We start from the raw sequence: 14,699 nt of genomic DNA on the forward strand, positions 1-14,699 counted from the left end.
TAAGACCTCTTCTAGTTCTTTTGATGGTGGTTTGGGAGGCATGGGAAAGCAATGAAAGCACCAATTTGTTAGGCTTTTGCTACTACTAATACTAAAACTAGGGTTACCAAAAACTTCTTTGCCTTCATTTCATACTGATAGTCTCTTTTAAGGGTCATAAGAGGGTTGTGGGCTTTACCACTCTTAAAGAAAAAAAAGCATCTTAAACTGTAAATAAAAACATAATTATGGCAAACCTTTAAAATGCTTTTTAGGCCTATCCTATTATAAAATATTTCATCCAAATGGGTTGTTTCTCCAGCCTTGTACTTGTGTAGGGATGCACTCTAACAGTGGACAAAAAATCTAATTGGAATAAACTGCTCCATTTTTTGGACTGATCTGATCCATTTATTTAAATTCAGTTTTTATTTTAATCTGTATTTACAATTTTTTTTATCGGATTTTCATTTTGTTTATACATATTATCATATAAATTAGAAAAATTTGAATTTCCAAATTTTAAACTTCTAAGCTCTTTCTCCGGGGAAAGAGAAAAATACACTTTTTGAATTTTTTTTGGAATGCATAGTTCAAAAGAAAAAGATTAATTTTTATTTAATTGAAAATAGAAAAATTAATTTCAAATTGTGAAACTTAATTGCAATTATGAAACTCTGAAAAATTATTTTTGAATTCGAAATATATTTTCATATACAATGTACTATAAAATTAATTACAAATGGCATAATTTAAGATATAAATTACAAATATTAATTACAGATTATATACTTTAAAATATAATTTTAAATTATACAATTTAAAAATTGAATGATTGAAAATATATTTTGAGTTAATAACTAATTTTTACAGTTTGACATTGCAATCTATAATACATCATTTAATTTTTTTAAGTTTTATATTGGGAAATTTATAATTTTTTTAATCATTTAATCGAGAATATTTTTCATGACATGAAAGGATAATTTTTACATTTCTGAGAGTGCATGGAGGTGTATGAAAAAAGTCTATGTTATAATACTATTGTGCAAAAAAAAAGTGATACTAGCTTACATTAAGAAAAACTGTTCTTTTATCAGCAATTGTTAATTGGTTTGGGTGGGTTGGAGTAACTTATAAATCAACCCCACCTTTTATACACTAAATCTGGTTTATATAATTGAGAAGAAGGATAAATTAATACTATCTCTTAAATACAATCAATCATACAGAAGCTGCCAAAGTTATATATGTTAAATCTAATTTTAGTATTATTAAATTATAATTTTATTATATTTTCTTAATATTTATATAATGTTGAATTTGTTTATATTATTTTTTTTAAAATATGAATTTGAATTTAAAATCCAATTCAATTTTCTTTTATAAAATTATGGATCTAAATTTAAAATCCAATTTAGATATTTAGATTTGCATTTATAAAGATCTGAATTGTTTTTATAGAAAATATAAAGTTGGATTGAAAATCTGATCCAATTGGATCTGGATTGGATTTTCCAATCCATGACCATCCTTGTCACTTTGGAATCATTTACATGTTAAGTTTTTTTTATTATAAAAAATTATTGTAAGATCTATAATAAAGAATAACTTCTCAAAATAATGAGATCTATTGTTAGAAAAAAAAATTAAATGTAATCTTCAAAGACTTATGACTTATTATATGTAAAATAGAAAGGTACTGTGACACAATTATCAGAGTTCATTCACGTGGGACGTTATAAGATAAGCCGCAATAAAACATCACGTTTTATTGTGTCCGAAAACGATATTTTCTTATTAACTTGTTAGACTTTTGATACATAAAACATGTTTATATTAAATAGAACATGTTTATATATTGTGTGTGGTACAAGAAAATCTGCCATTTATTATATAATTAGTTTGTTTCCCTAAGAGATATTTGGGATTTGGGTTGAACTTAATATCAGAATGGAGGTGAAAAGCACAAACCAGATAGAAGAAGCCATGGATTCCAGTTATGATAGAAAAGCTGAAATAAAAGCATTTGATGAGACAAAAAGTGGTGTTAAAGGTCTTTTAGATTCTGGGGTAAAAAGGGTCCCTCGTATGTTCCATTCTGGTATTGATATAACTGAAAACACAGGTAGTGACTCAAAGTTGAATGTTCCTGTCATAGACCTTGAAAGCATACACAACAACCCTGCTCTGCGTAAAGAAGCTGTCACAAAAATTCGTAGTGCATGTCAGGAGTGGGGATTTTTCCAAGTGATCAATCATGGAATTCCAATTCCTGTTATGGATGACATGATTGATGGAATCAGAAGGTTTCATGAACAAGATGCTGATGTAAGGAAACAGTTTTTCTCTCGAGATTTGAAGAGCAAAATTCTTTATTACTCCAATAATAACCTGTCCAAAGACAAATTTGCTAATTGGAGAGATACAGTTGGATGTTCTATGGCTCCCAATCCACCCAAACCAGAGGAGTTGCCTGCAGTATTTGGGTAATGAATTAATACGGTTTTTAGATTTTTCAGTGGTTTATAATTTTGTAATAATGGTTCCCCTTTTTCTTCGTATTCTTTATTGAGTATCTTGGTGGATATGTTTGAAGGAGAACTTAGTTTCATGTAACTGAAGATATGATGTTTGATAAATGGTTTTTCGAATAATTGTCTTCTTGAACTGTTGGAATTCTTGATAAATTGTGTATGTACTTGCAGAGACATAATTACTGAATATTCCAAGAAAGCAATGGCACTGGGTTGTACAATTTTTGAGTTGTTGTCAGAGGCTCTTGGTCTCAAACCATCTTATCTCAAAGAATTGAATTGTGCAGAAGGACTTTTCATTCAGGGCCATTACTATCCACCTTGCCCTCAACCTGAATTAACTTTGGGCACCTCCAAGCACACTGATACTGCCTTCATTACAATACTTCTACAAGACCAACTGGGTGGTCTTCAAATTCTTCATGAGAATCAATGGTTAAATGTTCCTCCTGTGCATCGAGGTCTTGTTGTAAACATAGGAGATATTTTACAAGTAAGTATTCACATTTTCAGTAGTTTATATGGCCAGATAATTGTATCAGTTGAAGTATTAAAATTAAAATCAAACACAGGTATTAAAATCAAGTTGATGCATACCTGGGAAAACCATGAAGATATCAATTTTTATTTTCTGCTTATAGATGTGATTTAGAATACAATGAACCTCTTAATTACAGTTTGTTGTGAGAGTATGTTTTTATTGATTTCCTAGCTTTGGTTTCAGCTTATAACAAATGACAACTTTGTGAGTGTTTTTCACCGGGTCTTGGCAAACCATGGAGGGCCAAGAGTTTCAGTAGCTAGCTTCTTTACAAATTCACATGATCCAGATAAAGGCATGTCAAAGGTTTATGGTCCAATTAAAGAGTTATTATCAGAGGAAAACCCACCAATGTATAGGAAGACTTCCATAGGAGAGATCATGGCTCACCATTTTGCCAAGGGGCTTGATGGGAACCATGCTTTGAAACCTTTCAGGTTGTGAAATGAACAAATTTCTACCGACAAAAGAACTTGATAAAATTGATGTAACTCCAGATTCTCTTAGAGATGTCTGTAGTGTTATTTGTTGTGCCTTTTATTGTCTTAATTTCCATTACAAGTTGTTTGTAAAGCAGCAGCATCAAGTTATTTTGAAGATAGAATAAGGTAATACCTATATTCTCAATGTTATTATTAAAATAATTTATTCTTAAAGATTTTGGTTCTCTTTAGTGTTCTAATTAGGGATGGTAAAGAGGGGTGAGCCATGCATCCGCAGCCCGCTAAAAAAATGCAAAGTGGATTGCTTATTTTAACCTGTTGGTCCGCTTAGGCCCGTTCCGCATAACTCGTGCGGACCAAGTGTAGGGTGGGGCGGGTTGGCCCGTATAACCCGCATAACTTTAAAATGTATAAATTTTTTTCTACACCCTCGTATTTTCTTCATGTAACCTCATATTTTACATTCTGAAATTTTTAATAACATTTTATTATGCATGTTTCATGAAAATAATATTATGAGACCATTTACCTAATGCATCTAAATAAATAAAAATTCAAAATTTTTATTTAAAATTTTTATTTCTTTAATAAATATTTCTTATGTGGGCTGACCCGTAGGCCTGCGGGCCAACCCTTATGCGAGGCGAGTTAGAAAAATCAGCCCACAAATTTTATATGGGGCGGGCCAACCCAACCCGCTTTTTGCGGGCCATGTGCGGGGCGGGCCAGCCCGCATTGCCACCCCTAATTCTAATTAACTTTTTATTTTCATCTAACTACGAAGGACTTAGATAGTACCTAAAATAGGTTGTACAATTATTGATATGTCGTCTCCTTACTTCTTCCTTTAAGTCTCCTCCTTTTGTTATTGGTACTCGGTCGGGGTGGGTTTGAAAAGGTATTCCAACATTCAATTACGTACTTTGTGTAGAAAGTGTATATTGTAAAACTGATTAAAATGTACCTTACACCTTCGCAAAGAGTTTTATTTATAGTGTTGGTTATGGATCATCGCCATGATGGACCGGATATCAGTTATTGACTGATATGCACGGTGATTCCTGATTAATAGGGAGGTATATTGATATATTGGAATATCTAGAGAATATTTGTAATATCTTTTAGTTAATCAGTATTTAGTTTATTTGTCGAATATATTTTCTTCCCGTAAATTTCGAGATATGAATGTCACTCATTAAGTGTAAGTGTTGTTGTAACTGTCGTTACTGTTATTTATTGTGACGTGACTTGAGGTGTTCTTTGACTCGATCGATTGGTCACAGATTTCGAGACTGACTTGTCTGATACCAACTAGTACATCAACTAATTTATTTTCTCTTCAAATTCTTACAACTCGTCAATAAATTTATTTTTTACTTGTCAAATATAAGAAAAAATATATGAGTTGATAAACCAGTTGAAAAAAAATAAAATAATAATGACGTTAAATAAAAAATAAAAAATATTTAAAGTAATGTACTACAATAAAAAATTTTAAGAAAAATTCTAAAATTAAAAGATAGTTAAAAACTTAATTAAACTTTAATATATTAAATTTAAAATAATTTAAGTTAGTAGGTCACATTTAATAACTTTTTCTTCATTTTGTTTTCCTTTTATTCATCGTTTACTTTTAATATACCACCTCTCCTACAGCTTTTCCCTTTCACATGTTAATAAAGCATGAAAGTTGGGGAATAATTTAAATCAATGCACGCATATAAAAAAATCAGGTTAAATAAGTTTTGAAGATGATCGAATCTTATAAAGTATCTAATAATTTTTTTAATAAATTAGATAACTAATAAATTATAAAAATTTAGTTTAAGTTCTTGAAAACAAAATTATTTATATTTCATTTTTAATATTAAGTTGATTCTTTCAATTTATCCAATTTCTGTACTTCTTCATAAAGATTCTCCTTTGATTGATTTACTTTGCTAAGCTGTTATTGGCACATATACATATTTCACCTTGCATGAAGCTTTTAATACTCTTTATTCATCAAAGCCTCTTCAAAATACATAACTTCTTATCCCACTATGTTAAATCTCATATAATTAGAGATAAAATCAAGATAGAATATTTTATTGTACCTTCAAATTTTATTATATTTGAATATTTTTTTATAAGTTATTTAGGAATTAAATTTAGTTTGCCGTACAAAATTTAACACTATCAATCTCTATTTTAAGGACATGTTTGAAAAAAGTACACATATTTCAGTAAGTTTCTTTGTACGAAGGATTTATATATATATATATATATATATATATATATATATATATATATATATATATATATATATACCAAAAATATATCTTTTATGAGTTAAAACTAGTTTATATATAATTAAAAATTAAAATTTTAAAAACTTATAGAATTTTTTTTACAAATTAACTTATGCATATATTAATTTTAATTTATTAGAAAACTTATTTTATTTTATTTTATTTTTAAATTATGTATAAAGTTTATTTAAGCATATCTTATATCAAAATAATAGTGGGTCAAACATGATTATTACCTCACATGACATTAAATATTGTTTGACTGATTAAACATCCTAAGAAAACAATCACGTTTTTAATCATCTTTAAAAACTTCGGTTCATCGTTATTTCTATTATTTTGTCTTCTTCACCAAATTTCGTTACTTGTAGAATGATACTTCTTAGTGTTATTATTTATCTATACCTATATATATATAAAGGAGATTCCTCTCTTAACTGCTCTTAATTTTTTTTTCTTATTTTATTTTTATATTAATATTTAATTTTATTATAGTATTATGGTCATTGTGTCTTTTCTTATTCCCCTCTTAACTGCTCTTAATTTTTTTTTCCATTTTATCCTTACTTAATAATTTATTGTATTAATTTATTTTGGTTATTTGGACATTTTATAATTTCAAAAATTAATAAAATAATTTTTTAATTTATTTTATTTGTTATTATTTAACTGGAGAGTGGAGAGAATGGAGAGAGTGGAGGGATTGTTTTAAAGATCTTCTTCTCTATTAAATAATGTAATATTTTGTGGACCACTTTAGCATGATAGTGAAAATTTGGTACGTTATTTTTCTGATTTAAACTGATATTTTTTTTTTATTAAAATTGATTTAAGAAAGAGATTTTATGATTCTCCACTACACATAACCCACACAACATAAGAATTGTTCACGTTAGTGTCTGTGTTCCCGCTAGTTTATTATAAGGTCAATTTTAAAAAGAATTGTTATTTTTGTTTAAATAAATTTTAGGTTTCAACATGCTCCTCATTTTTATTTTTAATATTTAATTAATTATTCTTTTAAATTGAATATTTAATAAATTATAAAAATTTCAGTTATGTTTTAAACAATATTTATTTATATTTTTTCCTTAATATTATATTATCTCTATAATAATTTTAAAATTTTCTTTTCTTTCTTTAATATTTTTATTAAAATATATGATGAAAATATACTTAAAATATTTAATATTTTAAATTATCAAACACATGTTTCAATTTAACTAGTTCGAAAAAGGTAAAATTGGTATTGATAACATAAGAGACTTAAACCAAAATATTTAATTTATTAGCTAAAAGAAATTAAATAATCAAAATAAAATTGATCATATATTATATACTTAAAACTTATTTAAGTCTTTTAAGATATTTTATAATTTTTATATAATTGTATTTTTTTATTATACATCCTTATTAAATATTATTAAATTGTGTATTTTACATTAATAAATAGTAATAAATTATGTATTTTACATTATTAGTAATAAAATTTAATTTGATATATATGCTTATAAAGTTCAAGTAAATTAATTATTATTGTTGGTAAGGGTGATTGTATAGAAGTGAGTTATATTATATTAAAGACCAAAGAAATAAATAATTAACTAATCACTCTTAGAAGAGAAAAGTTAAAAAAGTTTTATATCAGTGAAAATTAGTTGATATTAATTTGTAAATAATTTATTTAAAATATTATTCTTAACTTGTGTGTCAAGTTTATGAAAATCTGATTTTATTTTTTATTCTTCCTCTTTACAAGTGATAATGTTGAAGTTTGTGCAACTGGTGTGTATGATTTTTCCCTTGTTGACTGCCATTTGGATTTAGTTATATAATCTCTCACTTTTCTCAGTTCTGCAACTTGTGTTTGAGATAGTCAATGCTGTTCTGGTACTTCTCTCTGGATATGGTGATCAAAAACTCAAACCAGTTGGAGGAAATAGTTGATTCTACATATGATAGGAAAGATGAAGTGAAAAGATTTGATGATTCAAAAGCTGGAGTTCAAGGTCTTGTTGAGTCTGGAGTTACAAAGATCCCTCGCATGTTCCATTCTGAGAACTTGGATATCATTGAAACCTCAGCCACTGACTCCAGCTTCAAAGTCCCCATCATAGATCTCAAAGACATAAACTCAACTCTGCATACAGAAGTAATTGAGAAAATTCGAAGTGCATGTCATGAATGGGGATTTTTCCAGGTGATTAATCATGGAATTTCTATCAGTGTCTTGGATGAGATGATTGATGGAATTCGTAGATTTCATGAACAAGACACTGAGATAAGAAAAGAGTTCTATTCTAGGGATGTGAAGAAAAAAGTTTTGTATTACTCCAACCTTAGCTTGTTCAGTGGCCAATCTGCTAATTGGAGAGATACTTTTGGTTTTGCTGCTGCTCCTGATCAAGCTAAACCTGAAGAACTACCATCTGTATGCAGGTGAGATTTTCATTTTGATAAACTGTGAAGATTTTGATTAACTAACTATATGATAGTCTATGATTGGATGGAAGTGTAAAATTATTTATACTCTTGTGTTGTGTGTCTTCTAATTATATTCTTTATCTTATTATATGCCTACCATCTATGCTTTTGAATAAGAAAAACTAAAGAGAATGGCTTTGCAGCTTTTCTATTATATGTTACTGGCAAAGCATTTTCTAGTCAATAGTCACACTTGTCAGTACATTTCAGTGTTACACTTTTTGCATTAAGAGTTTATTTTGAATTTTTTGTCCTTGATGAGTTTATTACTCTTTTGCAGGGATATTTTGATTGAATATTCAAAGAAAATAAGGGATTTGGGTTTTACAATCTTTGAATTATTGTCAGAGGCTTTGGGACTTGATGCTTCTTACCTTAAAGAATTTAATTGTGCTGAAGGGCTCTTTATCTTGGGTCACTACTATCCAGCATGCCCTGAACCTGAATTAACCATGGGCACCACCAAACATACAGATAGTAACTTCATGACTTTACTTCTACAAGACCAACTTGGTGGTCTTCAAGTTCTTCATCAGAATCAATGGATCAATGTTCCTCCTGTACATGGAGCTCTGGTTGTAAACATGGGAGATCTTCTACAGGTAGAATTCTGTTCTAAATTATTACTGTTAAATTTTAGAAACTTGCCTTTGATAGGTTATTTTTGTTAGGAAATATGCAGATACTATTGGAAACCATACAATAGAATTCAGCAAAAGGTTTTCTGATATTGGTAAGATCTTAATGATACAGCTTTTGCTTAAGGCCTAGGAAAGAAAAATCTGGAAGGAAAAAGTTGATTTACTGACCCCATCAAACGGGTCAAATACGGTATTATAGAAAATTGGGGTAACACCTATGAAAGATATTGTTGTGACACTTATCAATGAAAAATTGATCAAAGAATTAGATAGAATGGTCTAAATATGTGCAAAGAAATTAATGTAGTCACTGATCAAGAAAGTGGATTGTGCGATCATGAAAGTTATTGCAGGAGAGTCTAAAAGAGGATGCTAAGGAAATTATTATAAGGAATCTCAACATGAACATTGTTTTCAAATATTTGGTTTTGACTGAGCCAACAGTGTCATGTGACCATGTAGTGACATGACAGGACTAAACCACTGTTGGTGTTATAAAATATGATATTATATTTTTCAGCTATGACTTTCTTTGGTTCAGAGTATCTGATTCAGCCACCCATTTCTGACTTTTTTTCAGTTCATTGATTTATCTTAGTAAGATTAATGTGATAAAGAAATTTCCAATAAACTTACAGAAGTAGTTGAGTCTTCTTTTTCTTTCCTTGTGTACTGTTTATATATTATTCAATCAATTTTTTTGTTATTGTTGTTTCCCTATAGACTAATCCATAGTGATGAAACAGAGCTAAGAACTACAAAAGTGAGGGGTAAAAAATATCAATCTGAGATCTGAAAAACTCATATGTTTCTAAATGAAATGACAATAGAGGAAACCCTATGTGTATCAAAAAGGAATTGAATACAAGGTTCTTAATATTAAGCATCTAAATCTAAAACTCGTTCATACCAGCATATGCTTTCTTATTGTTTCTCTTTAATTCCATCAATTCTCTGAGCTTCATTGATGCATTACTACCTGCTATGGATAATTATCATGACATGACAACACATTTTTTTCTTGCTAATTCCATTTCAACAAGGTACTCAGAAGTTACAATATCTATAAAACTGAGACTCCCGTTCTTTCAAATATAACAATTGTTGAATTTCTGCCGTGAATCATGGGGAATAAAATCTGCTGTATGTTTTGAATGAACTACAATCACAGGATACAAATGTCATGAATGAAGATTTGGTTTTTCTGCCATCAATCTTTGCTGAAGTTTAGTGTGACCATATGGTTAAACTTAAACATTATAAATGCTAAACTGTTTTCTTTAGTTGTACAAATTTCCAGAATAAATTTTTGATTAAATACCTGAATTCAGTGAAAGCAAAATCAGATGATTTATAATAGCTTCTTCTTCATTGATACAAGTTATGAGAAATTTATCAATTTCCTTCATACTGGTGCAGCTTATTACAAATGACAGGTTTGTGAGTGTGTATCACCGGGTCTTACCAAACACAGGTCCAAGAGTTTCTGTGGCAAGCTTCTTTGTAAATTCACGTGACACAAAGGTGTATTGTCCAATTAAGGAACTGCTTTCAGAGGAAAATCCACCTATCTACAGAGACACTACCATAAAAGAATTGTTGGCACATTATTTTGCGAAGGGTCTTGATGGGAACTCTTCCTTGGACCCCTTCAGGTTGTGAATCAAGCATGGAAATGCACTCTTAATTATCATGGCTGTAATTTATCTAAATAACAAGCAACTTTCTACAGACTGAAAATAAATGAACTATTTTTGTTGATCTTTTCTAAACATAACTTTATACTGTGTGTGTTGGTGGTGAAGAGAGCTACTTGTTGAAGACATTCTAGGGTATCAGTTTGTTTTTTTTAAGCAAGGTCCAAAAACAAATTGCAAGAAATTCTGTAAAGTTCTGAACATGGTAAGCATCTTAGTTTCTTTCGAGCAATGGAGTTATCATATATAACTAAAGATTTCAAGATCGAATAGAAATTGAGATTTTCCTAAATCTATAATTATAACAAATAGAATAGAAGGCACTTCTAGGGTAAGTTTTAAAAAAAAATCAAAAAGAAAAAAATTCAAATTTTAACTAAAAATAGCAAGCTGAAACTCATTCTGGGAGTGACAAGTGACACTCTATAGGACTTACACGTGTGCAAAACTCCATTTCTTTAAATACTCCATTTCTTTATATACACTTTCAGTGTTTCTCTCTCCTATTACTCAACTTCTCCGTCTCTCTTCTCTGGTTCCCTGCACCGTTCTTCTCTTTGTTTCCTTCTCTCTCCTATTACTCAACTTTCTCTTATTTCTCTATGTTATTATTTTTTCTTTTTGGTTTTTCTTATGAAAGTTTCGTTTTTTTTCATGTTTCTGATATTTTTGTCTTCTTTGGGTTTCCTGCGGTTCTCTCCTATTTCTTTAGGTTATTATTTATTCTTTTTGGGTTTTTCTTATCAAAGTTTCGTTCTTTTCATGTTTCTGCTGTTTTTTCATCTACATTTCATTTCAGTTTCTTTTTTTCATCTACATTTCATTTCAGTTTCTTTTTTTCATCTACATTTCATTTCAGTTTCTTCCGCAACCAGTAGTGGAAGTGAAATGGATTTTCGTTCATATCCATTGTATGTTCAAGCACCAAGGTAAAATCTTTTCCAGGGTAAGTTTGTCTGTCCTCATGGTTTGGACTTCCACTCAAAGAGATATTTTTTTGGGTTTTGTTTATCAAAGTTTCGTTTTTTTCATGTCTCTGCTAATTCTTTTCATCTCTTTTACCGTTTCTTTGCTTCTTTGTTCTTGACATTGTTGATTATGTTTTTTTTTTTTTTTTTTTACGTCTCATAGCATAAAAATGATATTTTTTTTTGTTTTTCTTATCAAAGTTTCAATATTTTCATGTTTCTGTTGATTATGTTCATCTCTTTTACCGTTTCTTGCTTCTTTGTTCTTCACATTGTTGATCCTGTGTTTTGTTGTTACGTCTCATAGCATAAAAATGATATTTTTTTTTGTTTTTCTTATCAAAGTTTCATTATTTTCATGTTTCTGCTTATTCTTTTTATCTCTTTTACCACTTCTTTGTTTCTTTGCTGATAAAATCGTTAATGGAGTTTTTTTTACTTAGGATTTGGACTTCCACTCAAAGAGATCTCCTTTTTGTTGTTAAACTTTCTTTGGCAAATTTTTTACACATTTTTTTATCTATATTTCAGTTTGTGCAGCTTCCTGTAGTGGAAGTGGAATGAATTTTTGTTCATATCAATAATTTTCGTTAATGAAGTTATTTTTGGGCTACTTAGGGTTTTGACTTCCTCTCAAAGATGTGCAGCCAAATTTTGTTGGGATGGAGGAAATTTTGTCAGATCCATGCACTTTGTGAAGACCACAAATTGATCTTTCATAGTGGAATTCATATGATGGTGTTGTAAGTGCTGGGAAAATTCAAGATTGTATTCTTCTGAATTTAATTTTCCAAAGACAATGTTCTGATTATAGAGATTCCATTACTATTATAGAGTTATGTAATTTGCAAATTGTTGTAATGTCCACCGGAGAAAATTAATTGTTTACTTTATTTTAGTTATCAAGTTTTGTTTAGATACATGGTCAAATTTTGTAATTTCATATTAAATATTATTATGGAATTTATTTTGTATTTTTTATTTCAATATGTTACTTTATAGTTTACTTTGAAAAGAGAAATGAAATGTGTGTTATTTGTTTATAATAATGTGTTGGCAAAAATAAGTTAAACTTCATAAAAAGTTATTCTTCAATTTAATGTATTTAATTATATTTAATGTATTTAATTTTATTATTCGCATTAATGTATTCCTCCAAAAAACTTTAACGTTAAGATTATTCGCATTATATTATTCTTCAAAATTCAAATTTCAAATTCAAATTCAAAACTTTAATGTATTTAATATTTAAAATTTACAATTCCAAGATCATTAATTACCTTTCTGACTCATATCTTCTTTTTTCTGACTTACTCTGCTACACACTTATTTCCAATTGCAAGATTATTATTATTATTATTATTAATCTTAAAATATTTTCAAATTTTACAATTCCAATATCATTAATTACCTTTCTGATTCATATCTTCTTTTTCTGACTTCTTCTGTCGCACACTTATTTCCAATTCCAAGATTATTATTATTAATAATAATTTTAAAATATTTAATTTTTCATATTTTCAAATTTTACAATTCCAATATCATTAATTACTTTTCTGATTCATATCTTCTTTTTCTGACTTCTTCTGGCACACTTATTTCCAATTCCAAGATTATTATTATTATTATTAATCTTCAAATATTTAATTTTTCAGATTTTAAAATTTCAACAATATTAATTACCTTTCTGACAATACTTTCATTATGTTTTCTTACTATTTCTGGTCCTATTATTTATTTTCTACTTAAATAAAAATATAAAATTTATAAGTTTTTTAACATCCTAAATAAATATAAATTCACTCAATTTTAATGTCATTCTTAAATAAAAATCGAAAATCAATAAAGTTACTAGATTATTCAAAATTCTAAATAAATACATATCTCAAATAAATAAAACATTTATAAGTTTTCAAAATACTCAATAATAAAAAATATTAAATTATTTTATTTCTAACTTAAATAAAAAACTAAAATAAAGGAAATTTATAGGTTTTTCAAAATCAAAATAAATATAAGTCCAAAAAATATTTAATGTCATTCTTAAATAAAAATTCAAAATAATACAATTCCTAAATCATTTAATCTCATTCTTAAATAAAAACTGAAAATCAATAAAATTTCTAAATTATTTAATGTCATTCTTAAATTAAAATCTAAATTAATTAAATTTTTATGTTTTTTAAATTTCTAAATGAATACAAATCCTAAATAATAAATAACATTTATAATGTTTTTAAAATCCTAAATAAATACAAAATCTAAATGATTTAATATTTTAAATAAATAATTTTTTTAAATAAATTAAATTCCTAAATTATTCAAAATCCTAAATGGAAATAAAAAATGTCATACTTAATTTAATGGAAATAAAAAAAATCCTAAATTATTTAAAATTATAAACAAATACAAATCTTAAATTAATAAATGTAGTACTTAAATAAAAATTTTGCAATAAATAAAATAAATAAATTATTGAAAATTAGAAATAAATACAAATTCTAATTATTGAATGTCATACTTAAATAAAAATTTATAATACATAAAATTCTTAAATTATTTAAAAATATAAATAAACACAAATTCTAAATTATTGAATGTCATACTTGAATAAAAATTTATAATAATAATATTTTTAAATAATTTAAGAATTTTAAACACATAAAAATCCTAAATTATTTAATGTCCTACTTAAATAAATAATTTTTTTTAATTATTCTAAATAACAAAATAATAAAAATTATTATAACTGTTTACACATAACTGTTTATTGTTACTAATTTTCTAAACAAATTTTGTCAGTTTGTTATACTTTAATTATTTATCTCTATGTATTATTTTATGTTCATGTATTGTATATATTAACTTAGCATGAAGTTGGTGAACAATACTTCATTTCCTTCGTAAATATCTTATGGGAAGATAATATTAGATAATTATTTATATAATTTAATTTGTTCAAATTATTTTTTTTATTGTAATGTATTTGTTATGGCAAAACCTTATTCATTCCTTTTTATTTATAATTAATTTGTAGACTACTAATCTATGTAGCATAGACATTGAAACGGGGAAACGGGACACTGGGACACACGAATCTATATATTATATAATTATG

General features: G+C 27.3%; 2 protein-coding genes across 3 annotated transcripts; both read left to right on the forward strand.

The window, feature by feature from the left end:
- The first annotated feature begins 1,851 nt into the window (after nucleotides 1-1,851).
- On the forward strand, nucleotides 1,852-3,713 carry LOC137826368 (1-aminocyclopropane-1-carboxylate oxidase homolog 1). The gene is made up of 3 exons (XM_068632310.2): nucleotides 1,852-2,468; nucleotides 2,688-3,009; nucleotides 3,241-3,713. Exons 1-3 carry the CDS (start codon nucleotides 1,933-1,935, stop codon nucleotides 3,499-3,501), a joined length of 1,119 nt encoding a protein of 372 aa, XP_068488411.1. The 5' UTR covers nucleotides 1,852-1,932; the 3' UTR covers nucleotides 3,502-3,713.
- Nucleotides 3,714-7,519: 3,806 nt separating this feature from the next.
- Nucleotides 7,520-10,675, forward strand: LOC137826287 (1-aminocyclopropane-1-carboxylate oxidase homolog 1). Of its 2 annotated transcripts, none has more exons than XM_068632197.2 (3): nucleotides 7,520-8,230; nucleotides 8,556-8,877; nucleotides 10,336-10,675. In XM_068632197.2, exons 1-3 carry the CDS (start codon nucleotides 7,671-7,673, stop codon nucleotides 10,576-10,578), a joined length of 1,125 nt encoding a protein of 374 aa, XP_068488298.2. In that variant the 5' UTR covers nucleotides 7,520-7,670; the 3' UTR covers nucleotides 10,579-10,675. The 2 variants fall into 2 exon arrangements, with proteins under 2 accessions (XP_068488298.2, XP_090149833.1); XM_090293707.1 differs by lacking the exon at nucleotides 10,336-10,675 and adding an exon at nucleotides 8,947-10,222 and having other exon boundaries at nucleotides 7,563-8,230.
- The last annotated feature ends 4,024 nt before the right edge of the window (nucleotides 10,676-14,699 follow it).

The sequence above is a fragment of the Phaseolus vulgaris genome, chromosome 8 (genome assembly GCF_051622355.1).
Source record: "Phaseolus vulgaris cultivar YP4 chromosome 8, ASM5162235v1, whole genome shotgun sequence".
In the NCBI taxonomy this organism is placed as follows: Eukaryota; Viridiplantae; Streptophyta; class Magnoliopsida; order Fabales; family Fabaceae; genus Phaseolus; species Phaseolus vulgaris.